This window comes from Canis lupus, chromosome 1, assembly GCF_003254725.2.
Source record: "Canis lupus dingo isolate Sandy chromosome 1, ASM325472v2, whole genome shotgun sequence".
Lineage (NCBI taxonomy): Eukaryota > Metazoa > Chordata > Mammalia > Carnivora > Canidae > Canis > Canis lupus.
This window is the reverse complement of record NC_064243.1, coordinates 104,501,129-104,528,569: the sequence shown is the minus strand read 5'-3', so window position 1 is coordinate 104,528,569 and position 27,441 is coordinate 104,501,129. Positions and strand designations below refer to the sequence as shown.

The following is a 27,441-nucleotide window of genomic DNA, read 5'->3' as shown; positions in this document are numbered from 1 at the left end:
GGATTTTTTCCACCAAAAATGTCTCATGGATAGTTTCTTGACCTTTTACTCCCAACCCACACCAAGCAGTTTCCACTGGACAAATGAAAACTCAGCTTCATGTAGTTGATCATATCGACTTCAGGGAGTGGAGGTTCTCCATCAACCAGACTTCTATCCTGTGAGTTTTTATTATATTCCACACTTATGTCACTGACATACTCCTTTTTTTAAAAAGCTTTTATTTATTTACTCATGAGAGACACACAGAGAGAGACAGAGATATAGGCAGAGGGAGAGCAGGCTCTTTGAGGGGAGCCCGACCTGGGACTCCATCCTGGGGCTCTGTCCAGGGACTCCATCCTGGGACTCCATCCTGAGAACTGGAATCACGTCTGTAGCGAAAGGCCGAGGCTCAACTGCTGAGCCACCCAGGCGTCCCACACTTCTGGTTTAAAGGCAAACATTTTTTGCTTGTATTCCCTCATTGTGCTAGACTCAAATAATAGCTGTTTTGTATCTATATCATGTCTTTGTATAGATAGGGTGAATGAAAGAAACATCATTATCCACAAAGAGATTTATAGTCTCAGGTCATTGACAGTGTTTCTTAAATTTGTCACCATGACAATTTGCTGCTCTGTCACGTTTTTTTTAAAGATTCTTTATTTGTTTATTTGAGAGAGAGCGCGTGAGCACAAGCAGTAGGAGTAGCAGAGAGAGCTACTATTTAAAAAAAAAGAAAAGTTGATGATTACATTTGTAGCCCACCAAAACTTTCCCTGTAAGAAAAATAAACAACTTAACTGTATGATATAAACATAGTATTCAATAATGTGTATACCTAAGTTGATGCTTTCAATATGCAACTTCAATTGGATCAACACACAGTATTTATGTATTTATGTATTTATTTAAAGATTTTATTCATTCATGAGAGACACAGAGAGAGAGAGAGAGAGAGAGAGGCTGAGACGCAGGCAGAGGGAGCGGCAGGCTCCATGCAGGGAGCCCAATTCGGGACTCAATCCCAGGATTCCAGGATCACGCCCTGGGCTGAAGGCAGGAGCTAAACCGCTGAGCCACCCAGGGATCCCCAACACACAGTATTTATAAGTTTTGTGGATCACATGCTATCCTCTGACCTCAAAGTTAGTACATTAGAGCCTAATACCATGTTAAATATTATTTTACTGCAGAAAGCAGGAGACTTCTGTAAGACAGAACTAGTTCTAAAATAGCTCAAATGACATGAGTTCACTGCTTGGTGAGTCACAGATGGAAACTACACTACATGGGATTCTCACACACAGAGATCTTGATTTGCCACAAATAAGATTATAGGGTATAACTTCCAAAGCAGAGACTCACAGAGCAAGGGGAAATGATAAATGATTTCCTATTATGGGGGGGTTAGGGTGGATATTTAGAAAGGGTAGCCTGTTACCTTATGTAGAGCTGGCATAAGGTTGCATATAGACGTTAAGAAAATACTTTGTACTTTAGGTAAATGATGTTTGTCCTCCATGCATGGAGAATTTTAGTATTATAATGAGGTAAAAGTAACTGTAGATGACTCCATGGGTTACACCTTAGTCTGTCTGCCTCAACCTGCGCCAGGCCAAACACTTCCTCGGGGCAGTCATTCCCCTTCTTCATTGGATAGTTTCTGTTTCACCACGGGAGACTGCCCATGAGGTGTTTTGGCCTCAGTAAAGGATAAAGTGGAAAGAAGAGTGTAAGTAAAATGAGAGACTAGGGTTGGCATTGATAAGCAGGTAAGCAGAAAGGGTCAGTTCATGGGTTTTAGCTGGTGACACTAACTCCCTCTTTCATCTTAGGTACGTTGTGAACTCTTGTCAATGGTCATTTGGTAACTGTGGTATTTATTGCAGGGACTGCTGACATTCAGGGATGTGGCCGTAGAATTCTCTCAGGAGGAGTGGAGATGTCTGAACCATACTCAGCGGGAATTATACAGAGATGTGATGTTAGAGAACTATGGACACCTCCTCTTCGTGGGTGAGAATAACCGCTCTGAGATTTCCCAAACCAACTCAAGGTTTCGTTCCTTCCTTTGAAGACTGTCTCTTGGGTGATTCCTCATTGCATGACTGGAATCCAGTCCATGCAGTAAGGAACATAAGTTGGGGTTTTAGGATTTTTTTTTTAATTTTTATTTATTCATGCTGGGGTGGGGGGAGCAGAGGAAGCAAGGATCTTGACTTGGGACTTGATCCCAGGACTCCGGGACCACACCCTGAGCCAAAGGCAGATGCTTAAGCAGATGCTCAACCGCCGAGCCACCCGGGCGACCTGGGGTTGTAGGTTTAGAGAAAAATCTTAATGATACTCGCTTTTCAGCTTTAGCTTCCCCTTCCTTAAGGGGGTAACATCATTTCTGTAGATTAGTGGCAATTCTAAACATTGAGCAGCATAAAGTGGTATTGCCCACATGTTTTTTTTAATATTTTTATTTATTTATTAGAGACACACAAAGAGAGAGAGAGAGAGAGAGAGGCAGAGACTCACACAGGCACAGGGAGAGGCAGGCTCCATGCAGGGAGCCCGACGTGGGACTCGATCCCAGGTCTCCAGGATCACGCCCTGGGCTGAAGACGGCGCTAAACCACTGAGCCACACGGGCTGCCCTTATTGCCCACATTTAAACTCCAATTTTTACTCATTATTATATCAGTAGTACTTGGGAGTCGAAGTCAGGAAGTGAATATTTGATACCCTACCTGTTCTAAAGTGGCTGTTGGTCAACAGTGTTTGGAAATCATCTTCTGTTATTTTACAATGGCCTCTCTTCTCTATTGAGCACAATAGTGGATTGAAAGAATCTCCAGCAATACTTCTATTCCCTTTTTCTAATAAACAGGTCTAATTGTATCAAAGCCAGATTTGGTCTCCTTTTTGGAGCAAAGGAAGGAACCTTGGGATCTGAAGACAAAGAAGACAGTAGCCATCCATCCAGGTAGGTGGGAATATGTGAAGCAGATGACAGAAGTTGAGGTCCAAATCTAAAGGAGGACGATAGACCCTGAGGTGCGGTTCCAGTAGCTCTCCTTGAATCAAAGTCAGTTGGGGAAGCCCAGTTTTATTTCTCTGTCTCTTCCAAAGGGACATCTATTATGCAACATTATCATGCTCTTTTATTCTCTTAAGGATTCTCCTTCAGGTCCAGTTATGGTCCATCACATCCACAGGGAGGGCCAGGAGACTCCCATGGGAGTGGGAGGGCCTCCACAATCTGAGAGGTTTTCCATCGTTTTGAGGACCTTGGGGAAATCTCCCTGTTTCTGAAGAACTTGATGCTAACTAACTCTTTTCTAAGTTCTGTTTTGCCTCGTGTGGGAAGTGTGCCAGAGTTGTGGTGGCCATACGGGTTTTGGTGCAGAAATCCCAGGAACACTAGAGACAGACATCCCATGATTTCTGATTTATGCATTCCACTGTTATGGAGGCTTTAATCTTAATCAGACAAAATTAGAAACTCAGTGATTTCATCAGATAAAGTCCCTTGATGATCCTTGCCTGAATTATTTAAGATTTGCATACTAGTTCTTGGCCAGTTACATTATTTATTCTACCTTTATTTGCTATCACTTTATTTTTTATTCTTTTATGGTTGTATTCATTTATTCATGAGAGACACAGACAGAGAGAGAGAGAGAGTCAGAGACATAGGGAGAGAGAAGCAGGCTCCATGCAGGGAGCCCGATGTGAGACTCGATCCCGGGACTCCAGGATCATGCCCGAGCTGAAGGCAGGGGCTCAACTGCTGAGCCACCCAGGCATCCCTAGATCAAAAGTACTGATATGACATGGGCATGTATGTGCTTTGTAAGAAGTGAAGTAGATAGTAAAATTCCCATATTGAAAAAATGTTTTGCGTATAGAATAATTTTACTTCGAATAATTCTTTTTTTAAAAGATTTATTTTTTAAGTTTTATTTATTTTTTTTTAATTTTTTTTAAATTTTTATTTATTTATGATAGTCACACAGAGAGAGAGAGAGGCAGAGACACAGGCAGAGGGAGAGCAGGCTCCATGCACCGGGACCCCGACGTGGGATTCGATCCCGGGTCTTCGGGATCGCGCCCTGGGCCAAAGGCAGGCGCCAAACCGCTGCGCCACCCAGGGATCCCTATTTATTTATTTTTATTTTCATTTTTATTTTTATTTTTATTTTTATTTTTATTTTTATTATTTATTTTAAAGATTTTATTTATTTATGAGACATAGAGAGAGAGAGGCAGAGGGAGAAGCAGGCTCCATGCAGGGAGCCCGACGTGGGAACTCGATCCTGGAACCCAGGATCGTGCTCTGGGCTGAAGGTGGCGCCAAATCGCTGAGCCACCTGGGCTGCCCTATTTATTTATTATTTATTTATTTATTTATTTATTTATTTATTTATTTATTCATAAGAGAGACACACACACACACACAGAGAGAGAGAGAGGCAGAGATGTAGGCAGAGGGTGAACCAGGCTCCTTGTGGAGAGCCCGATGTGGGACTTCATTCCTGGACCCGCGGATCACGGCCTGACCAAAGGCAGATGCTCAACCGTTGAGCCTCCCAGGCATCCCATACTTTAATTCAGTTTAGTATGTAGATTTCTAATTTTATTATATTTTTTAAAAATATTTTATGTGTTTACTTGAGAGCGCACAAGCAGGTGAAGAGGGAGAGGGAGAGGGAGACAGAGAAGCAGACTCTCTGCTGAGCAGGGAGCATGACATGGGGTTCTATCCCAGGATGCTGGGATCGTTACCTGAGTTGAAGGTGGATGGGTAACTGACTGAGCTACCCAGGTGCCCTTTTAAATATTCACATGAGCAGAGTTTTATGTTGTAACGTCTACTGAAAATTTCAGTAGTATACTATAGAGGCTCCCTTGTAGAAGATGAGTAGATTTTGTCATGTTGGTTTAAAATTCTCTTTTCACTTCTGATTTTTGATGGATGAGTTTTATATATATACACACATATGTATATGCATATATATTAAAGATTCTATTTATTTATTCATGAGAGACACACAGAGAAGCAGAGACATAGACAGAGGGAGAAGCCGGCTCCTCGCAGTGAGCCCAGAGTGGGACTCCTTCCCCGGACCTGGGATCATGCCCTGAGCCAAAGGCAGACGCTCAACCGCTAAGCCCCCCGGGCATCTCTGATAGATTAATTGTAATGTGTCACTGTGTTTCTGTCTTGACATTTATCCTACTTTGAGTTTACTGAGCTTGTTGAATTTGCCTCTTTCCACATATGTGTGAAGTAGAAGCCTTTAGCTCTTCACGTAAACTCTCTGCCCCCTTTCACTCCTCTCCTTATGGGGTCCCCTTAATGTACATATCATCCCACTTGTTGGGGTCCCATGGATCCCCAGGCCATGTCCTTTTCCACATTTTTCTTTGGTCTTCTTAATAGGTGATTTAAAACAAAGGGTCTTGGGGATCCCTGGGGGCTCAGTGGTTTAGTGCCTGCCTGTGGCCAGGGGTGTGATCCTGGAGTCCCCGGATCGAGTCCCATGTCATGCTCCCTGCATGGATCCTGCTTTTCCCCCTGCCTGTGTCTCTGCCTCTCTCTCTTTCTCTGTGTCTCTCATAAATAAGTGAATAAAATCTTAAAAAAAAAAAAACAGGGTCTTTGGAGAGCCTGATTCATTCTTCTGCTTGAGCAAGTGTGTTGCTCATTCCTTAGTGTATGTATGTATGTATGTATGTATTTATTTATTTATTTATTTATTTATTTATTTATTTATTTATATTTTTTAAAGATTTTATTTTATTTTTTTTTGGAGAGAGAGAGAGAGAGAGAGAGGCAGACACAGGCAGAGGGAGAAGCAGGCTCCATGCAGGAAGACAGACATGGGACTGGATCCGGGGTCCCCAGGATTATGCCCTGTTTGGAAGGTGGCGTAAACCGCTGAGCCACCTGGGATGCCCAGTGTATTTTTTTTTTAAAGGTTGTATTTATTTATTTATTTATTCATGAGAGACACAGAGAGAGGCAGAGACACAGGCAGAGGTAGAAGCAAGCTCCCTGTAGGGACCCCACTGTGCCACTCGATCCTGGACCTCAGGATCATGACCTGAGTGAAAGACAGAAGCTCAACCGGGGAGCCACCCAGGCATCCTTCCTTAGTGTATTTTTCAGTTCAGTGATTGTACTCTTTGGCTCCCAGTTCCTGGTTGGTTGATAGTTATACTTTGTCTCTTTTGTTTCCATTTTGGTCACACAGTTTTCTGAGATCATTTAGTCACATACCTGTTTTCTCTTCATAGTTAATTCTCTGTTATCCAATTAATAGTTCCTCATTAATCTAGGGTCAGTTTGGGGTATATATTTTGTTCCTGTGACTGGAACACATTTGTCTTTTCTTTTCTTTTTTTTTAAGATTTTATTTATTTATTCATGAGAGAGGCAGAGACACAGGCCGAGGGAGAAGCAGGCTCCACACATGGAGCCCGACGTGGGACTCGATCCTGGGTCTCCAAGATCAGGCCCCGGGGCTGAAGGTGGTGCTAAACCACTAAGCCACCAGGGCTGCCTGACATTTTTCTATTTTGTGTCATGTGATCTTCTGTTGACATTTGTGAATTACGAAAACAGAAAAAAGAAAAAGAAAAAAGGAAATAGAAAAGCAGCTTCTGGGCCCAGGATTATGTACTTTCTTTGTAGAGAACACACATAATAGTAATCCTGGCACCTGTCACACATATGCTGGGCATATGTCATGTCTGAGTTTTTGTTATTTACACGTTACAAAAGGGCAGTTACTGCTTTATAGCTCATGATATCTTCCTGGCTCTTTCCCTTCAGCCCTATTATCTCTCCATTGTTTGAACAAATGCCCGCCTTTTGTCTGAGCAGCTACCACACTGCTTCCAGAGGGTGTTCTCACTCTCTCTTTTTTCCATGTCATGCATGACAGAAACAAGTTCCTCGGGCAGCTATAATGGAGCCAGATCATTGAACATACAGGCCACTGTTTTGTAAGAGTTTTCTCAACAATGTGGCCATGGAGTGACAGGTTGAGCAGCTAGCTGCAAGGAGCAAGTGTCAAAAACTTCCTTTGTCTCTCTGATATGGCCTTTCTTCATTTGTACTTGCCTGGGGATGCTGTGCTCTCCTCATTGGCTTCTGGAGCATTCTAAAAGGTAATTTGGTCCTTTTTTGTCTCCATGGAGGAGCAAAGCCCTAAGTGTTTCCAATTCCTCAGTTGCTGATGTCCTATGATAGGTATTACTTTTGCAAATTAGCATTTTAATGTACATGCATGTGAGCTTAGTAAGTGGAAAAACTTATTTTGTATCTTTTAGTTGTGTCTTTCCATAACACCCTAGGCTTGTTAGCAAAGACAGGCAAAGAAGATTGTTATATAGGAAGATCCGAAAGCTGTGGCCCTGAGTATTTATAATTAATGAATGTCTGGGAAAGGGATGGGGGAGGGAAAAGCAGGAAGGATGTTTCGATGGATATAACCAAACTAGGAAAATCACCCGTAATGAAATCTCAACTACCAGAAGAGGTCAAGGATATAAAACTTTAGGGGGGAAACCCCACCTTACGTGAGTCACATTGGCAGAACGGTATCTTTGAACCCGAGGGCCAAATTCCATTTTCATGCATACCTGTTCTCTGAAAGAACATTTGCAAATTCTGGAAACTCCCCCTAATCCATCCTGAAAATAACATTCAAACCATTTGAAATATAAGATTGGATCAGTCATTCACTGAGACATGTCTGAAAGTTAGACATGGAGAAAGAAAGCTAAGAATTCTAAATGTGGGACGCCTGGGTGTCTCAGCGGTTGAGAGTCTCCTTTGGCTCAGGGCATGATCCCAGAGTCCGGGGCCCAGTCCCGCATCGGGCTCCCTGTGAGGAGCCTGCTTCTCTCTCTGCCTATGTCTCTGCCTCTCTCTGTCTGTCTCTCGTGAATAAGTAAAATCTTTTAAAAAATTCTAAATGTGACTGATTTGGGAAGTCTTTTTCAGAGGGTTCATTATTCTTCCACCAATACATAATCAATCCTTTTTCAATGTCTTTAATTTAGATAAACAGGGGGGAGGGGGGTCTTTATTCAGACATCACTGTTTAATAGTTATCACATAATACATAATTTGGAGCAAGTTATTTATCTTTTTTTTTTTTTTTAAGATTTTATTTATTCATGAGACAGAGAGACAGAGAGAGGCAGAGACACAGGCAGAGAAAGAAGCACGTTCCATGTAGGGAGCCTGTTGAGGTACTTGATCCCGGGACCCCAGGATCACGCCCTGGGCAGAAGCAAGCGCTCAACCGCTGAGCCACCCAGGTGTCCCACGTTTTTTATCTTTATGTGTTATACACTTAGAGTCCTCACTAAAAGCCTTTCTATCTTCCATAATCACTGAGGTGTTTATACTCGAGACAGAACGTTATCAGTGGAATATATTGGGGAGAAACAATAATCAAGGGTCAGGAAACTCAGTTTCCAGATAACTAGTCTACAGTAATACATGTGGGAAAGTCTTTTATGAAAGCTCAAATCTTATTTTACATCCTTGTGTCCTCACTGGAGAGAAGACTTACAAATGTAGTAACTCTGGCAAACCTTTAAACTGGTCTTCAAAACTCAGTCAACAGCAGAGATTTCATAATGGGAAGAAATCTTACAAATGTAAACATTGTGGCAAAGCCTTTAAGCACTACTCAAAACTTACCATCATAAGGTAATACATGCTGGTGAGAAGGCTGACCAATGTAAAAAAAAAAAAGCGCAAAGCCTTTAAGCTTTGTTCAGAAGCTACAACTTTCTGAACATCAGACAGTGCCTAATGACAGGAACCCTACAAGTGTAAAGAATGTGGCAAAACAAAACAAAACAAAACAAAACAAAAAAAAAGAATGTGGCAAAACATTTAATACATAATGAAAACTATTCGACATGAGATAATACATCCTGTTGAGATACTGTACAAATGTCAAGAATGTTGGCAAAGTCTTCACAGGGAACAAACTCTTACTCAATACAGGAGAAAGCATACTGGATAGAAACCCTAGAAATGTAATGAATGATGAAAACCTTTGTTCTTAATACACACTTCAGAAGAAGGAAGCCTTCATGAAGGATGGAATATTGAAGATGTAAATAATTGTCTAACTATGTAATGGGAATGTGAAATCTAAAATAAATAAGAGGGGATTCCTGGATGGCTCAGCGGTTTGGCGCCTGCTTTGGGCCCAGGGGCATGATCCTAGAGTCTCGGGATCCAGTCCCATGTAGGGCTCCCTGTATGGAGCCTGCCTCTCCCTCTGCCTGTGTCTCTGTCTCTGTCTCTCTCTGTGTGTCTCATGAATAAATAAATAAAATCTTTAAATCAATCAATCAATCAAAGAATTCACTGTAGAAAGCAAAAGATCAGTCTATTTCACACATGATTCTAAATTAGGATATTTATTATGGAGTAAAATCCAAAGTTCAAACACTTAATTACATTTTAGCTTTGGACAATGCAGGTATTAGGGGTGTCAACTCTTTCACCGTTGAAAATCTGCTCGTCACTTTTGACTCCCCATACATAAAACCATACCTGTTTATCCATGGAAATAGCCTATTGTTGACAAGAAGCCTTCCAGAACAGGAACAGTCAATATCCCATTCTTAGTATGTTTTCTGTACTATATCTGGCATTGTTTTTTTTTTTTAATATTTTATTTATTTATTCATGAGAGACCCAGAGAGAGAGGCAGAGACATTGATAGAGAAGGAAGCAGGCTCCAGGCCCCTTGCAGGGAGCCCGATGTGGGACTCGATTCCTGGACCCGGGATCACACTCTGAGCTAAAGGCAGAGGCTCAACCGCTGAGCCACCCAGGTATCCCTATTATGGCATTGTTATAATAATGTAAGCTTGAGAAAAGAAAATGTTAAGGAAATCATAATGAACAGAAAACACAAGAAGTACGTATCAAGAAAACTTATGTGTAAGTGGACCCATACTGTTCAAACCCACTTATTCAAAGGTCAGCTGCACTTGCTAATATGCCTGAAAGGATCGAGAGAGGATGGATGTCTGGGGAGGGGTATTAGTGTGTCTTATTTTCTTTTGACCATATTTGAGAGTTTTTGCATGGCAAATAGTATTGATTTGACTCTTAAGTCATCTCGTGTTGTGCCTTTATTGCGTGGGTGCATTCAAGGTGATTTGATTGTGGCTGTCTCACAGACATGAGGGGCTCTTATTTGGTGGGGAATTCACTCATGCCTACTTTGCATACACGATGAAGGAGACTATGGTTTACAATTTATGAAGAAAGTCCACATGGAGATGCTGTTTGTGGGTCATGAGGAAGAGTGACCTAAATCATGATGAAGTAAGTGTTCAGAGAGTCATCATTTACATTAAAGTAAGAGAAGGGTGCCTGGGTGGCTGAGTTGCTTAAAGCATCTGTCTCTTCAGTTCAACTCAGGTCATGATCTGGGAAGTTGGGATGGAGCTCCATATTAGGCTCAGTGTTCAGCCCTGTCAGCTAGGGATCTTTCTGTCCCTCTCCCTCTGGCCCTCCCTGCTAATCTCCCACATGTTCTTTCTCTCTCTAAATAAATGGATAGGGATGCCTGGGTGGTTCAACGGTTAAGCATCTGCCTTCAGCTCAGGGCATGATCCCTGAGTTCCAGGATGGAGTCCCACATCGGGCTCCCTGCGGGGAGCCTGCTTCTCCCTCTGCCCATGTCTCTGCCTCTCTCTGTGTGTCTCTCATGAATGAATAGATAGATAGATAGATAGATAGATAGATAGATAGATAGACAGATAGATAAGCTAAAAAAAATAATAAATGTGTATCCCTGGGTGGCGTCTTTAATGGACTGTTTTTGATTAGGTTTCTGGTCAACAGGAGGCTATTAAAATTAAGTGTTAGAGAGTCCATATTATACATGGATTTTCAACTGCATGGGTGTTGGCACACTGAACCTCTGCTGTATTCAGGAGTCACCTGTATTTGTTAGAGCAGTGGGATGCTATGACTAATAATCTTTTTTCCCTGTGGTCTTAAACCTCAAATAATTTGAGGTTATTTTGTTTTTAAGATTTTATTCATTTATTCACGAGACACACACACACACACACACACACACAGGCAGAGACCTAGGCAGAGGGAGAAGCAGGTTCCATGCAGGAAGCTCGATGTGGGACTCCATCCCTTGATCCCAGGACCCCAGGATGATGCCCTGAGCAAAGGCAGAAGCTCAACTGCTCAGCCACCCAGGCGTCCCTATTTGAGGTTATTTTCCCCAAGTTTATGTGATGTATGTTTTCCTCCTTATATTATACTACTGCTAAAGCAGTATGATGGGTTTTTTTCCTTTAAGATTTTATTTATTTATTTGAGTGAGAGAGAGCACAAGCAGGGGGAACAGCAGTGGGAGAGGGAGAAGCAGACTCCCTGCTAAGCAGGGAACCCGATGTAGGGCTTGATCCCAGGACCCCGAGATCATGAGCTGAGCTGAAGACAGAAGCTAAATCACCTGAGCCACCCAGGCACCCCAGGATGATGTTTGTAATAAGGATGATATAGATGTATTATTGAGCGTGTGGCTAAATGATTTCTTGATAATGCTGTGTTGGAATGCATTTTGTATAATCACACTGCCTGCAGGGGCTTTGAACGGACCCTAGTTCTACCCAGTGGCAAATAACACTAGATAAAAGGCCCCCAAGTCACAAGTAAAGGTAACTTTTGATAGGACTTCCTCTATAGTGTTTGTGAAAGAGCTGTCTGCTGGCAGTATTTAGCATAAGCTCCCCTTAGAGAAGATCCCTGCACAGTTAATCTTACTCGTTTTGGTTTGATTTGCATTCTAGATTTAGCCCAGGAACTCGAAAGCACTCCAACCGTGGACTCGAAACATGGCATCTGCCCCACTTCTTGGTCATTTTCTCTGCCTGCAGTCAATCTTGAACCCTTCATGCTGTCTCTCAAGGCATATTATTTACATCCTCCAGTACCTATGAGTAGTAAACTTTATTTCCCTTTCTTTGTTTTCTTTTATTGAACCTTGGCTCATCATCCAATGCCCAGGGGTCCTACTTCAAAACTGTTAACTGAACAAAGTCAATACACATATAATTACAAGCCATATCTACAGAATTTTCGATCGCTATTTTTCTTTGTTTATGTTGTTTTGGTGAGCATAGAGAAGACAACATTTATGGGTTTGGTATCCACAGAATGCAAAGTGTTATATTAAGTTAAAGATATGGGCAGCCCAGGCGGCTCAGCGGTTTAGCGCTGCCTTCAGCCCAAGGCCTGATCCTGGAGACCCGGGATCGAGTCCCACATTGGGCTCCCTGCATGGAGCCTGTGTCTCTGCCTCTCTCTGTGTCTCTCTCTCTCTCTCTCTGTGTGTCTCTCATGAATAAATAAATAAAATCTTTTTAAAAAACGTTTAAAAAAAAGCTAAAGATATATCTTTTTTCTTTTTTTTTCTTTTTAAGATTTTTTAAAATTATTCACGAGAGGCAGAGAGACAGGCAGAAGCAGAGACATAGGCAGAAGGAGAAGCAGGCTCCTCAGGAAGCACGATGTGGGACTCGATCCCGCAAATCTGGGCTCATGCCCTGAGTCGAAGGCAGATGTTGAACCACTAACCCCCCGCCCCCGGGCATCCCAAGATATATTTCAGAATAGTAGAGTAACTAGGAAGAAGTACCTGTGTGTATATGTGTGGGTATACCTATATCTCCAGAAGGAAAGGGAATATTGGGGCAAAGAAGGTTATTTTCAAACTTCATGATTTCCTAGTAAACAAAAATGTTTACTAGATTCCTGATGGGAATAATTTTCTATACGTTGCGTTGAATTTATTTCTCCTAAATTTCGTATGCCTTGGTTTGAAAATCTCTCCGGGCAAATTGTGTCTCATCTACTTACCTATTACTCATGTAGGATCTACTCTGTTTTCCTTGTTTTGAATGTTCAGGAACTGTTGCTTGTATGTCTTAGGGATTTTAAGAATGGTTTGCATGAAATGACATGGTGTTCAAAAATTCATCCGAATGTGGGAGTAATTTCTCACTGAGCATATTCAATTCCATGTAGTTTAATTGCTACATTTCATTTCTTCCTTCTTAATTGGAGAAGAACGCTAAGTGCGATTTCTTTACTTACTATTCTTTTCCCTTCTTGGAAGTGACATCATCCAAGTTAGTCACTTTCGTATAACAGTTTGATTTACGTGAAGACGTGGAGACTTCATGAGTCATGGGATGTTTTAACATTCATTTGAAGAGACCAAGTTGGGACAATGCTCGGGGTGTGGTAGATGTTCTAAACATAAGAAGACAATATTTTATTGGGAGTGATGATGCAGCCCAAGGCGAGATGAAAAATATCTAGGCTAAAGAACCAACATGAATTCTTCATGGGGGGGAGAGACTGCCTGTCCAAGTCTGCACTACTGACTGTAAATTTAGAAAGACAAATTTTACTTGTTTTGTTTCCAAATCATTCCCAGTTTTTCCATGTCTTCCTCTCCTTTATAGTGTGTGGCATCACAGCTGTCCTCCTTTTGTATGTTATGGAGACCCCATTGTCACTGCTCTCTCCCTCCCACATAAGCCACACAGGCTGTTGTAGGTTCTTAGGAGGAGCTTTACTTTTTTTAATTGAGTCGGAAATGGTTGGTAACTGGATCATTTGAGGCCATATCTGAGATTTAAATACTATGCTGTCACCACTTCCTTGGTAGACCGGGAAGCACATCAGTGGGCCACAGGACTACTTCAGGCATTTGGTACCAAGAGTTGTGAGGACAGATAAGACATGCTAACGGTATCCTTCGAGAGGGAGAGAAGGCTTAGTGAAAGCAAGTATGAACAATTTAAGGGATTTCATTTATTTTTTTTTCAAGGTTTTATTTATTTATTCATGAGAGACACAGAGAGAGGCAGAGACACAGGCAGAGGGAGAAGCAGGCTCCATGCAGGGAGACTCGGACCCGGGTCTCCAGGATCAGGCCCTGGGCCGAAGGCGGCGCCAAACCGCTGAGCCACCCGGGCTTCCCAAGGGATTTCATTTATATGAGAAAGGGACACAGAGCATGCAAGAGCTTGCAGGAGTCGGGGGAGGGGCAGAGGGAGAAGGAGAAGCAGACTCCTCAATGAGTGGGGAGCTCAGTGTGGGGCTCGATCCCATGATTCTGGGATCAAGGCAGATGCCCAGACGACCATACCAACCAGGTGATCCTGGACAACTCTTGAAAGGTGGGGAAGTTTTGGTCGGGAGCTCTCTTTGGTCACTGCAATGTCTTAAGTAGCTTCTAGTGATGAATAAAATGACAGAGATGGGGACTTGAGGAATGTGGTGATTTTCTGGGATTCAAGGCAGTCAGATCCATTCCACATGAGTTAATGAATTCCCTGGTGGTCCTCAGACCTAGCTGCTATTGGGTGACATAGATAACTATACCTTTCCAGGTGCAGATGTGGGAGTGGGTGGAGAGAGGATATGGATGATTAAACATTTTGGGCATAGGTTTAAGGTGTCATCTGGCAGAGTCGATGTTGATGATGAAGAAGGCTTTTGGATACTAATAGGCAGAAGAAGAAACACTGATATCCCAGGTATATAACCCCCACATAGATCTGCTTCACTATACATGTTTGACATTCCAGGGATGGTGACCCACGGCTGGCACAACCTCCCTCCTTCACTTCCACTCAGCCCCATGATCAATCTAGTCCTGTGTTCTTGACTGTGTGCAAAGCACTGCATATCTTAGGAGCAGGTCACCAGTCATGGATGCTTCAAATGGCCCACCCAGTTTTTAGTCTTGATATCCCTATGTGGTTTCACAGCCCATGCAGTCCTTAACACCCTTCCTGATCTGAGTGGAAAGAGGATTTTTATCAGTTGTCAAAACTGATAAAATAAAGTTGGGTATCATGTTATACTCACATTTTAAAGTGGTTCCACTGAAGGATAATGACTCATTCAGGAAAAGCCATCCTCCCCAAGGCACAATGCCCACGGTGTCATTGACCTACTCTGGGCTCTTTTCTTCTTGGGAGAAGAACCCTAGTTCTAGGTGGTCCCCCACGGTGGGGCACTGTGCTGGCCCATGGAGAAGTGTACTGTGGTCATAGGGAAACGACTCCACTTAACCTTCTGATGCTGTCCCTATTGATCTTTGTAGTCCAGGGGGTGTTCAGCATCACCCCTGAGTCCTGAGAATTGCCCAGTGATGTCTTATGTGTATAGTTGCTAGTTGAGCTTATTATGAGAAGTACAGAAGTGGGATCTACCTATGTCACCATCTTTATGATGTCAACCCTCTGTGATGAATACTTTTATATCTCGTGAGGTAACAATGAATGTCTTGCTACATACATGTATGTATGTGTGTATATGTTTATATGTGTATATAAATATGCACACACTGATTATGTGTTATTGATGAGATAGAATGGAGTACATTTAGATACTTAACAACATTATGAAGAAGAGTGACAGACTCCTTCAGTGTTAAAAATTATTCGACATCATATTTATTTTTGCCATGCAGCTTGTTTAATTGGTTATCACACACGGTTTTGTTTTTTGTTTAGTTTTTTTCCAATTTCATCCTCACGTTTCAGTTACAACTCTAGGAAAATTCCAACGGAATATATTCAAGCAAAGTTTAGTGTTACCAGGAACATTTAGTTTATATATGTTTAATATTCTAATGGAGATGTTGGGGTTTGGAATTACCGTGTTTTTACTTTACACTCTATCCGCTTAATTTTTTTGTGTTTTCCTATATGAATTTTAAGAAAATAATTCTATATTTCCTTCTTTTTTTGTGAATATTGTATACTCAGTACCATATTGCTTTAGCTATAAATTCATGCATGCCATGAAAATTTAGTCACAGTGGGAAGTTCCTTCCTAACTTTAATTTCAACTTGTCAGCATACATTATGACACTTTTATTTGTGTATTTGTTTGTTTGTTTGTTTGATTAAAGACTTTATTTATTAGAGAGAGAAAGAGAGAGAACAGAGTAGAGGGAGAGGGAGAAGCAGACTCCCTGCTGCTGAGCAAGGATCCTGGGGCCCTGAGATCATGACTTCTGCCAAAGGCAGATGCTTAACCCACTGAGCCACCCAGGTGCCCTGACACTGATCTTTTAATATACATCTCTTATTCTTGGACATTTTTTAAAAGTAAAGTCACACGTGGAGATCGTAGGTGAACAGTTCAGTGGGATTTCACAACCGAATCCCATCTCTATAATCCATTGAGCTCAAGAAACTTTATTTTGTTTGTCCTCTAAAATTCCCCTTGAGGTCCTTAGTAATTTTCCCAAAAGCTCAACACTCCTTTAACACGTAAGGAATAGGTGCCTGTCCTCGTTTTTGTACTTTACGTGAATGTAATCAGGTGACGGGAACTCTTTTGTAATTGGCATTTTTTTCCTTTCTGTCTCTTGCCTGTAAATTTATGTATCACTGCATGTTGTTGTGCACCATTCATTAGAGTTGGATGGATCCAGTTCCATCATGTGAATATCAACTGACTGCATCGTTCTAGTATTAATATGCAAGTGAATGGTTCTCAGTCTATGACTGTCATGACTATTACTGGCATGTAAAATCTATAATTTGTCTTTAAGTGTGAAAAATGTAGATATATCTGCTGCCTCTGTGTGTGTGTGTGTGTGTGTGTGTGTGTATGGGAGTGAATTGTTGGTAAATAGGTTTATTCAGCTTTAACAGACACTATGAAACTCCATCCCACAATCTTTATACCACTTTTCACACACATCGCAGCACATGGGATTTCTGGCTTATCTACATACTTTCCAAAATTTGGTAGTTTATGTCATTTTCACAGTAGGCTTCTGGTTGGAAGGAGAATAACCAACTCTTGGTTTTATTTGCTTTGTTGTAGTTACTTCCTTTTACTATGGAGTAAAATCTCTGTATAATCTCTTCAAAGTGTCCGGTTAGTTATTATGATCCTCTTCCTGTTAATGTGCAGTCTCAAATTGATAGTATTGAATTCCAGGAAGAATTCTCACTTGATCATGTTGTAAAATGGTAAAGTGTGCTTTTGATTCCGTTTGCATTATTTCATTGTGGACTTTGCATGAATATTCCTCACAGATAGTAGTTTGTAGATTTCTTTACTTGTAGTTTCTCCTATGGCTTTGATAACCTGCTAATGCTGGTGTCCCAGAGAGTGTTGTCATTTTCTCCCTTCTCTTTACTCCTTGCAAATATTTGAGGATATTTGAAGTACTTTCTCATTATATATTTGTATGAATTATCCCGTGAATTCATCTGGCATAGGATTTTTCCTTGTTCGGAGGTTTTTTAAAATTACTTTGTCAATTTACTTAGTAGGCGTAGATCAGTTGAGATTGTTTTAGAAATTGCTTCATGATGGAGTCCAGGTAAGTTAGATCTTTTTTTTTTTTTTAAGATTTTATTTAATTATTCATGATAAACAGAGAGAGAGAGAGAGAGAGAGAGGCAGAGACAACAGGCAGAGGGAGAAGCAGGCTCAATGCAGGGAGCCCGACATGGGACTGGATCCTGGGTCTCCAGGATCAGGCCCTGGGCCAAAGGGGGCACTGAACCGCTGAGCCACCGGGCTGCCCCCTTTTTGGGTATTTATATCCATTCAATGGTATTTATTCCTTGGTATATATATGTATCATTGCCTCTTTTAATTATTTTCATTTCTGTAGTATTGGTTATACCATTTCTTCCTATTTTAATGGTTTCCTCTTTCATTCTTACTTTAGTTCTATGTCCATCAACTTTTATTTTTATTTTTTCTGAAAACCAAATCCTCGTATTGTTGATATTTTCCTAAATCCCATTTTATTCATTTCTGTTTTATGTTTAAGTTTCCTTTCTTCCACAGAGTGACAGGATTGCCCAGTCAGTTAAGTGTTTGAGTTCAGCTCAGGTCATGATCTCGAGGTCCTGGGTTTAAATCTTGTGTCATGCTCCTTGCTGAGCAGGGAGTCTGCTTGCCCCTCTCCTTTGGCCTTCCCCTTGCTCATTCTCTCTCTCTCTCTCTCTCTAACTGTCTGTCTCTCAAATAAGTAAAATAGTTTTTAAAAAAATTTCTTCCCTCTGCTGATTTTGGGCTCCTATGGTACTTTTCATGATTACTTGAGCTACAGGAAAGTGGTTTGTGTCACACTATGGAATTAACTGTTAAGCTATGTGGTCAGTATGTTGTGTACAAGTTTATGTGTCCATGGAGGGATGAAGTCCTGAGGACTCCTCAACCATCTTGCTGATATTCTCTGACTGATTTGATGGCTGTATATAGATGTCATCAGTATTTTCTTCTGAAAGTAGTAAGTGGAATGACTTGCCTTTTCTGTTATTCAATATTTTTCAGCTGTATCTTCACATGACACCCCAAGCTTCCTGTCAGAGCTGTGCAAAGAAGCTTCATTTCCAAATGTGTCAGTGGGTCCATATAAACATAGTATCCTTGAGAAGTTACACTTAATGATAGACTGGGACAATGATCATAAAGGATATATCCAAATTGAGGCTACTGCCCATAATAAGAATCTCACTGCCCCACATGGTGAAGGATATAAAACATTGTGTAAAACCTTTCTTTTTAAGGCCACTAGTTCTATAAAGCAGAGTGTTTCTGTAGGCAACAGCTCAAATCAAATATTCAAAGATACATATTTATGGAAAGATAATGTAGAAAATCTAGAAAGTTACCATGCTGAAGATAATAATTTGAACAATCTGGAAAATAGGATTAGACCGACCTTTCAGTCAAATATGTCTAAACATCAGAGATTTATAGATGAAGAAGCAACTGCTAGGTGGCTTCAGTTTGAGAGGTCCTTCACCAAGGACTCAACCCTACAAAATTACCAGACCATTTTCAGTGAAGACAGACTTGCTCAAGGCAGTGAATCTGAGGAAAAATGTAATCAAGGCTCAAATGTTGATAAACATCTGAGGACTCATTCTCCAGAGACCCATTCTGAATGTAATACATGGGGGGACGTCTTTCATCAAAGAGCCAACCTTGTATATAACAGTATGCATAGGAGAGAGAATCCTTATAAATATAATGATTGTGAAAATGATCTTAACCACTCCACCGGTGTTGGTGATCATCAGACAATTCATGGGAGAAAAAACCCATGCACATACACTAAACTTGGGAACCTGTTGAGTCAGTCATCAAGAATACGCATACATAAGACAGTGTGTAGTAGAGAGAAACCTTACAAATGTCAGGAACGTAGCAAGGCCATTATCCATCAATCAGTCCTCACTCAGCATCACACAATTCATAAGGGAGAGAAACCTTATCAATGTAAACAATGTGGCAAAGCCTTTATCTGTCAATCAAAACTTACTCAACATCACAGAATTCATACGAGAGAGAAACGTTACAAATGTAAAGAATGTGGCAAAGCCTTTATCTGTCAATCTAAACTTACTCAACATCACAGAACTCATACAGGAGAGAAACCTTATATATGTAAAGAATGTGGCAAGACCTTTAACAACCAACCAAACCTTATTCGACATCACAAATTACATACAGGAGAGAAACCTTATAAATGTAAAGAATGTGGCAAGGCATTTATCCATCCATCGGGCCTTACTCAACATCACAGATTTCATACTAGAGAGAAGTCTTATGAATGTAAGGAATGTGGCAAGGCCTTTATATATAAATCAAACTTTACTCAACATCACAAAATCCATACTGGGGAGAAACCTTATGAATGTAAAGAATGTGGCAAGGCATTTATCCATCAGTCAGGCCTTACTCAACATCACAGAATTCATACTAAAGAGAAACCTTATAAATGTGAGGAATGTGGCAAAGCTTTTAACCACCACTTAAACCTTAGTAAACATCACAGAATTCATACTGGAGAGAAACCTTATAAATGTAAAGAATGTGGCAAGACCTACAACCACCAGTCAAGCTTTACTCAACATCACAGAATTCATACTGGAGAAAAACATTATAAATGTAAGGAATGTGGCAAAGCATATATCTATCTATCAAGCTTTATTCACCATCACAAAATTCACACTGGAGAGAAACCTTATGAATGTAAAGAATGTGGCAAGGCCTTTCTCCATCAATCAAGCTTTAGTCAACATCTCAGAATTCATACTGGAGAGAAACTTTACCAATGTAAACAATGCGGCAAGGCTTTTTATCAGCAATCAAACCTTACTCAGCATCACAAAATTCATACTGGAGAGAGACCTTATAATTGTAAAGAATGTGGTAAATTCTTTAACCACCACTCAAGCCTTATTGGACATCAGAGAATTCATACTGGAGAGAAACCTTATAAATGTAAGGTATGTTCTATGGCCTTTAAGCAGCACGCACACCTTACTCGACATCACAAAACTCATACTGGAGAGAAACCTTATAAATGTAAAGAATGTGGGAAGGCCTTTATCCATCAATCAAGCTTCATTCGACATCACAGAGTTCATACTTGAGCAGTTCTTACAAATATAAGACAGTGAGAGAATTTTTAAGACCTGTTGAACCCTAACTCTACATCAGAGCATTCATATTGGAGAGTAACTAATACATGTGTAAAGAATGTGGCAAGACCCTTAAGCAATGTTACACTTTTATTCCTTATCAGAGAATGGATAGTGGAAGTGATTATAAATATAAACATTGGCAAGCCCTTTCATAGTTCTCAAGCCTCTCTCATCATTACAGAATTCATACTAGAGAAATATTATAACTAAAGAATGTGGTAAAGGTTTCAGGATGTTCAACCCTCACTCAGCATCACTGAGTTCATACTGAGGAAAAATGATACAAAATCGAATGAATGTGGCAAACCTCTAGCTGGAAGTCATAACTTGCTCCATATTATAGTTATCATACAAAAACAAAATTGAAATGGGAAGAAAGTGGCCAAATCTTTAACTGGAATCCAATCCTTACTCAGTATCCCAAAACACAATCTTGGTTCAAAGTGTAGCAACATAATGAAGGAGGAGAGTATGTTACACCTTAGGAAACCTCACAGTTCAGAGAAGAAAAGTAACTTGAAAGGTAAAAATAATTAGAAATGTATTTAATTGAACATAAAATGTCAATAAATGTCACAATTCATAGTACAAAGCAGTTTATCTGTCACTCTATTCAGACATCACATCAAAAAGGGACTAATATAAAGTTAGTCAGTTAGATCATGTATATGCAATTATGCTTCAAAAGAGAGAAGGGATGAAAAAAAAAGAGAAGGGATGGATTTTTGCATGGGTATAATTTCAATGTGTTTTTGTTTTCATTAAGCCTATATGAGATTTGTGACTTTTGCAAATATTAATGTGTTTCTACAGTCAACTCCTCAGAAAATTCTTTTATTCCTAGTGGGTTTGTGAAACTATATGTAAGTGATTGTTGTTGCATCAACGATATGAGATGCTCTTCTTCCTTAAGTGGGATTCATCATACCTAATTTTCCATGGAACATTAAGGACAATACAACATGAATATATGAAGAAAATATATATTTTTAAAGATTTTATTTATTCTTGAGAGACAACAGAGAGAAGGCAGAGACATAGGAAGAGGGAGAAATAGGCTCCCTGTAGGGAACCTGACGTGGGACTTGATCCCGGGTCTTCAGGACCACACCCGGAACTGAAGGTGTCACTAAGCCACTGAGCCACCCGGGCTGCCCTAAACAACCTAAGTTTGACTGATAGATCTATAGCAATCTTTTATAGTTTTTCAATTAAATATGACCTGCTTTTCCTAAAAAAATAAAAATAAAAAAATAAAGGGGTCAGTTGAACAAATGGATATAACCTTATGATTATCTATGTACCCAACATGAAAGTACATAACACATGAAGCAAGTATTAACAGAGAAGAAGAGAGGAAGAGATGGCAATACATTAGAAGGGGACTTCAAGGGACACCTGGGTGGCTCAGCGGTTGAGCATCTGCCTTTGGCTCAGGGTGTGATCCTGGAGTCCCAGGATCGAGTCTTGTATCTGGCTTCCTGGGCCTCCTGCATGGAGCCTGCTTCTCCCTCTGCCTCTCTCTCTCTCTCTGTGTCTCTCATGAATAAAGAAATAAAATCTTTTAAAAGGTGGGCGGGGGGGGACTTTAATATTGTACCTTCAATAATGGATAGATTATCCAGACAAAATCAATAAGGTGATGTCAGACTTTAATGATAGAAGCAGACAGAACATTCCATCCAACAGCATCAGTAAAACAGATTCTTCTCACAGGCCCATGAAGTATAGATTTTATATTGGGCCACAAAACAAGTCCTAATTAATATATGATTGAAATCATACCAAGCATCTTTTCCAAGCCACTTTGGCATGAAACTAGAAGTCAGTTTCAAGAACAAAACTAGAAAATTCACAAATACGTGAAAAATAAGCAAGTTGCAACCTTATTCATGATAGGCAAAATATGGAAATAACTTGCCCATTGGCAGATGAGTAGATAATGTGCATTTATACAATGGATGCTCTAACAATACATTTAAAGGTTTCTAATTGAATAGCTCTTAAAAATTCTTATCACGTGAAAAATTTTAACTAAGTGATGTTAACTATGTTTTAAAATAATATATACTGGGATGCCTGGGTGGCTCAGTGGTTGAGTGCCTGCCTTTGGCCCAGGGTGTGATCCTGGAGTCCCAGGATCGAGTCCCACATCAGGCTACCTGCATGGAGCCTGCTTCTCCCTCTGCCTATGTCTCTGCCTATCTCTTTCTGTGACTCTTATGAATAGAATAATCTTTTAAAAAAATATATATAGGGATCCCTGGGTGGCGCAGCGGTTTAGCGCCTGCCTTTGGCCCAGGGCGCGATCCTGGAGACCCGGGATCGAATCCCACATCGGGCTCCCGGTGCATGGAGCCTGCTTCTCCCTCTGCCTATGTCTCTGCCTCTCTCTCTCTCTCTCTGTGACTACCATAAATAAATAAAAATTTAAAAAAAAATAAATAAATAAAAAATAAATAAAAAAAATAAAAAATAAAAAAATATATATATATACTTATATGAAGCATGTATCTGAAACTAATAATGTTTTATGTTGATTATATCTCAATGAGACTGGGAAACAATATTAGTGGTTGCTTAGGCATACGAATAAAAGGTTGGGGATGGTGATAGCTAAAGAATGAGTTTTCTTTAAGATGTGATTACGTGTGATTTGACTATGGTTTGCCTGCACCTATGTGTAGAATCAGTTAAAGACCTACCGTTTGTACATTTTAAATAGGTGAATAATACAGCATGTAAATTGTATGCAAATCTGTTTTAAAAGAACCCCAAATAAATGCCCGTATGAGAAGACCTAGTAGTATAACATCTCAAGACTATAAATTCAGCTATTAAACACATATACGGGATACCTCGGTGGTCAGCTGTTTGGTGCCTGCCTTCAGCCCAGGGCGTGATCCTGGAGTCCCAGGATCGAGTTCCCACATTGGGCTTCCTTCAGGGAGCCTGCTTCATGCTCTGCCTGTGTCTGCCTCTCTCTGTGTCTCTCATGAATGAATAAAATCTTAAAAAAAAAAAAAGGCACATATATGTGTAGGATTTCAAATGGAATTTAGGATTTAAGTGTCTTCTGTGTTTTCAATTTTGTAGTAATGCAAAAATTTTTGAAAGGAAGCACATGGGTAGGAGGTTTTGTCAAATTACACATATATAATTATTAATAGTTGAAATTCAGCACTTCAAAATTGGATGAAGAAAGTAGAGATGCTAAAATATGCATGGGTTTCTGCAAAGAAACAGAATCAATAGAATTCATATCTATCTCTTTTTGTACTTTTAATATGTTTCTATAGACCTATAGCTACAGAAATAGATATAAGCTTATCATAAAGAGAAATAGATCTCTATTTCTCTATATATCTACATAGAGAGTGAAAGGTTTCTTTAATGAATTGACTAAATCAATTGAGAGAGCTGGCAAGAGAAGGCTGCAAAGAAGGCCATCAATCTAGAGACCTGGGAAATAGCTGATGCTGAAGCTGGACAATCTGCAGAGCATCTGGAGACAGACTTAGGTCAAAAGGAAGAAGCACCTTTGAAATGTACAGCTAATTATGTTCTCCAGAACAGACTGCCTAGTAGGTAGTGTGGGTTTATTTTCATAGAACTTTAATATAAACTCACTAAAATGGAAAAAGACAAATTTCTAAAAAGAGTTCAACATAATCTTTTTTTTTTTTTTTAAGATTTTATTTATTCACAAGAGACACACAGAAGCAGAGACAAAGGAAAAGGGAAGAGAAGCAGGTTCCATGCAGAGAGCCTGATGTGGACCTGATCCCCAGAACTCCAGGATCATGCCCTGAGCCAATGGCAGATATGCCCGACCCCTGAGCCACCCAGGCGTCCGAAGTTAAACATAATCTTAGAATATGTTGACTAAGTGTATAAGAATATACAGCATTTTCAAGCATGGACTAGTGCCTAGCTGCAAAATCAGAATTATGGTATGTATACATTTAACAATAGAATCAAGAGCATATACATTATTTTTTAGGTATTATAGGTAAATAATTAGTGTTAGCCAAAGAGAAAATATTTCAATTATTAAATAGGATTAAAAGACAGAATACCTCTGCAATTGAACCTCATTTTTCTAAGTATAGGAGAAGCTAATTGATAAAATAACTTAAATATTCAAGAATGAAAATTGATCAGATTTCACAGCTAGAGGTGGAGTACAAATAAATACATGGATACCACTTTTAGCCTTATGATAGATGAGATAAAAATAAATGGTAATAAAGAGTACTGATGGGGATCCCTGGGTGGCGCAGCGGTTTGGCGCCTGCCTTTGGCCCAGGGCGCGATCCTGGAGACCCGGGATCGAGTCCCACGTCAGGCTCCCGGTGCATGGAGCCTGCTTCTCCCTCTGCCTGTGTCTCTGCCTCTCTCTCTCTCTCTCTCTCTCTCTGTGAGACTATCATAATAAATAAAAATTAAAAAAAAATAAAAAATAAAAAAAAAAATAAAGAGTACTGATGAAGCCAGGAGGAAAAAAAAAAACTATGAATAAAATAGGACATAAGTGCAACTTTAGGGAAGAGCTGTCCAGTATGTGTAAAAATTTTCAATTCATTTACCTGTGAAGTAGTAATTATAGTTCACATTCTACTACTCATAGAAATAAATAGGGGCACCAGGGTGGCTCAGAGAGTTAAGCATCTATCTGCCTTCAGCTCAGGTCATGATCCCAGGGTCCTGGGATTGAGTCCCAAGTCTCGCTCTCTGGTCAGTGGGGAGCCCATTGCTCCCTTTCTCTCTCCCTCCGCATGTGCTCTCTCAAATAAAAAAAGGTTTAACAAAGAAATATATACAAATGTGTCTGAAATATGAATCACAACATTCTTTATATAGAAGAAATTAAAAATGACTTCTATGTGTTCAATAGAAAATACTTAGATGGATATTTTAAGATTTGTCCTAATTCCATTTTTACTACTACTGAAACATCTCTAAAACATATCACAGAAATGTTGAGAAAAGCTGCATCACCTTATGTGACACAATATGCTCATAAAATGGCATGCATCCTTTTAACTCAATATCTGTATGTATATTTAAAAAAGGCATAGAGCTAGGAAAATTGGAGTGTATGTTTTGATAGGGAGGGATTCGTTATTGTATATATATTAGTACAGAACATAACTTCTTTAGAAGTATTTGAAATATTTGCCCATAAAAAGAAATGTTGCTTTGGTAACAACTATTACAACCACACTTGAAACTGTCTGATTGCAAAGCCAAAGTTCTACATTGCTTCCCCAGTGTTGAATTGTAGGCCTTTGTCTCTCACTTATAATGAATGATCCAGAACAATTCCTCGATATACAACTGGCATTCAGTTCAATGAATGCAGTATAGATTATTTCATACACCTCCAAGTTTTAGATATCTAGATTGATTCTATTGTTTAAAACTTAATTAACAAATCAAATTTGATGTATGATTTTAAGGGCAGTGTTGATAACTGATTTCAGGTTGTGGAATAATTTATTCTACTCCCTATACCAATCTCTATTTTGTATTCAGTGATGCTCTCATTCGTTCTCTAATGAGCTTTTTAAATTCTGGCAGAGCTCATGCCCCCTTAGTCCTCTGCATTTTTCAGGACTTTGCACTTTATTGAGGCCACTGACCCCATCTGGATTACACGTGCAATTTCTTTAATCCCAGTCTGCACAGAGCAGCCCGAATATCAAGTGCCCACTAAGCACTACAGGCTGTCCCTCCTCTTTGATATTGAGAACCTCACTGCCAACTCCAAAAGGAATCTTGGACATCAAAGCTGATCCACCCCCAAAGCAAACCTTCTCAAAAGCTCTAGGTCATTACTTCACAGTGAGACTTGTTCATGGCTACGGAAAAAGCCCAAGGAGGAAGTGAGAACTGACAGATTTTGCGATATAGAGGAGAAATATTCAGAGAGCCGGCCTTCAGAAGAACAAGGAAACAAGGAAACAAGTGAATGAAAAGCCCACTGGACACCTCAGAGGGAGATAAGTAAAGGTTTCAAGTTGTAAAAAGAATGGTCTCTGAGTGACAGTTTTAAAAATAGAAATATTTTTCTCTAACTATGGGTTAGGATGCACGTAAGGGAGACATTGATTCTGTCTCTATTGGAACATCCATCTTCTGATGATTATTGACTGTTGATGTGAGGAAGTAACCAGTACTAAAAAAGCTTTGCATCATGTGTTTCATAGAGCAGCTGTTAGGCTCAAATGCATTTTGTGATATTCTCTATGGTTAAAAAAGATTTTAGTACCATGCCTCAGTTCAACGTGCATTTCTCCACAGCTTTCTACAATGCACAAGACTTCCCACATCTTTTTTGATAATAGCTTCCTGTTACTCAGGTGTGAATAGAGAAATAGGTGATCTAATAATACTAATAACTTCATTTCTACACAATATTGTATCAAAGCTTGAAGTTTCATATTTATGGTATCACATCGATTATTTCATAATGTGATATTACTCTTCACTTACTGTAATATCTGACATTGCACTTTGACACTGCTTACACACAAATGAATACTGTCTAATAAAAATTTTGTTTTTTCTGTCTAATAAATTAACTCATTCTGTTTTCATGAAATCCATGTTGGTCATGGGGCAGATTCCTTTTCCTATTAAACTGCAGTGATTCACCTAACATAATAAAACCTCCAAATCTGGGACACCTGGGTGGAGCATCTGCCTTTGGCTCAGGGCATGATCCCAGAGTCCCGGGATCAAGTTCCACATCGGGCATCTGTAATGGAGCCTGCTTCTCCCTCTGCCTATGTCTCTGCCTCTCTCTGTGTCTCTCATGAATAAATAAATAAATAAAATCTTAAAAACAAAACTCGCAATCTTTCTTCATAGTTCATATCTATTCCTAAGAAT

General features: G+C 40.0%; 2 protein-coding genes across 51 annotated transcripts in view; one reads left to right on the top strand and one right to left on the bottom strand.

Moving 5' to 3' along the window:
* Positions 1-27,441, top strand: part of LOC112643367 (zinc finger protein 420-like) — a 642,213-nt gene that overhangs the window by 223,612 nt on the left and 391,160 nt on the right. For 19 of the 50 annotated variants that reach the window (XR_007409699.1, XM_049108155.1, XM_049108183.1 and 16 more), the window contains exons 7-8: positions 1,875-2,001; positions 2,864-2,959. The exons of 10 other annotated variants lie outside the window; for them this stretch is intronic. Coding sequence is in view for 39 of the 40 variants with exons in the window: in XM_049108155.1 (XP_048964112.1) it covers positions 1,875-2,001; positions 2,864-2,959 (223 nt within the window). In the remaining variant the exon portion in view is untranslated. Of the gene's footprint in view, positions 1-1,874; positions 2,002-2,863; positions 2,960-3,150; positions 5,658-11,841; positions 12,117-18,382; positions 23,396-24,236; positions 27,401-27,441 lie in introns of those variants that run through there. 21 more of the 50 variants (XM_049108125.1, XM_049108124.1, XM_049108105.1 and 18 more) reach the window with 9 other exon arrangements.
* Positions 1-27,441, bottom strand: part of LOC112643408 (zinc finger protein 736-like) — a 255,589-nt gene that overhangs the window by 14,147 nt on the left and 214,001 nt on the right. The gene's annotated exons all lie outside the window — the stretch shown is intronic.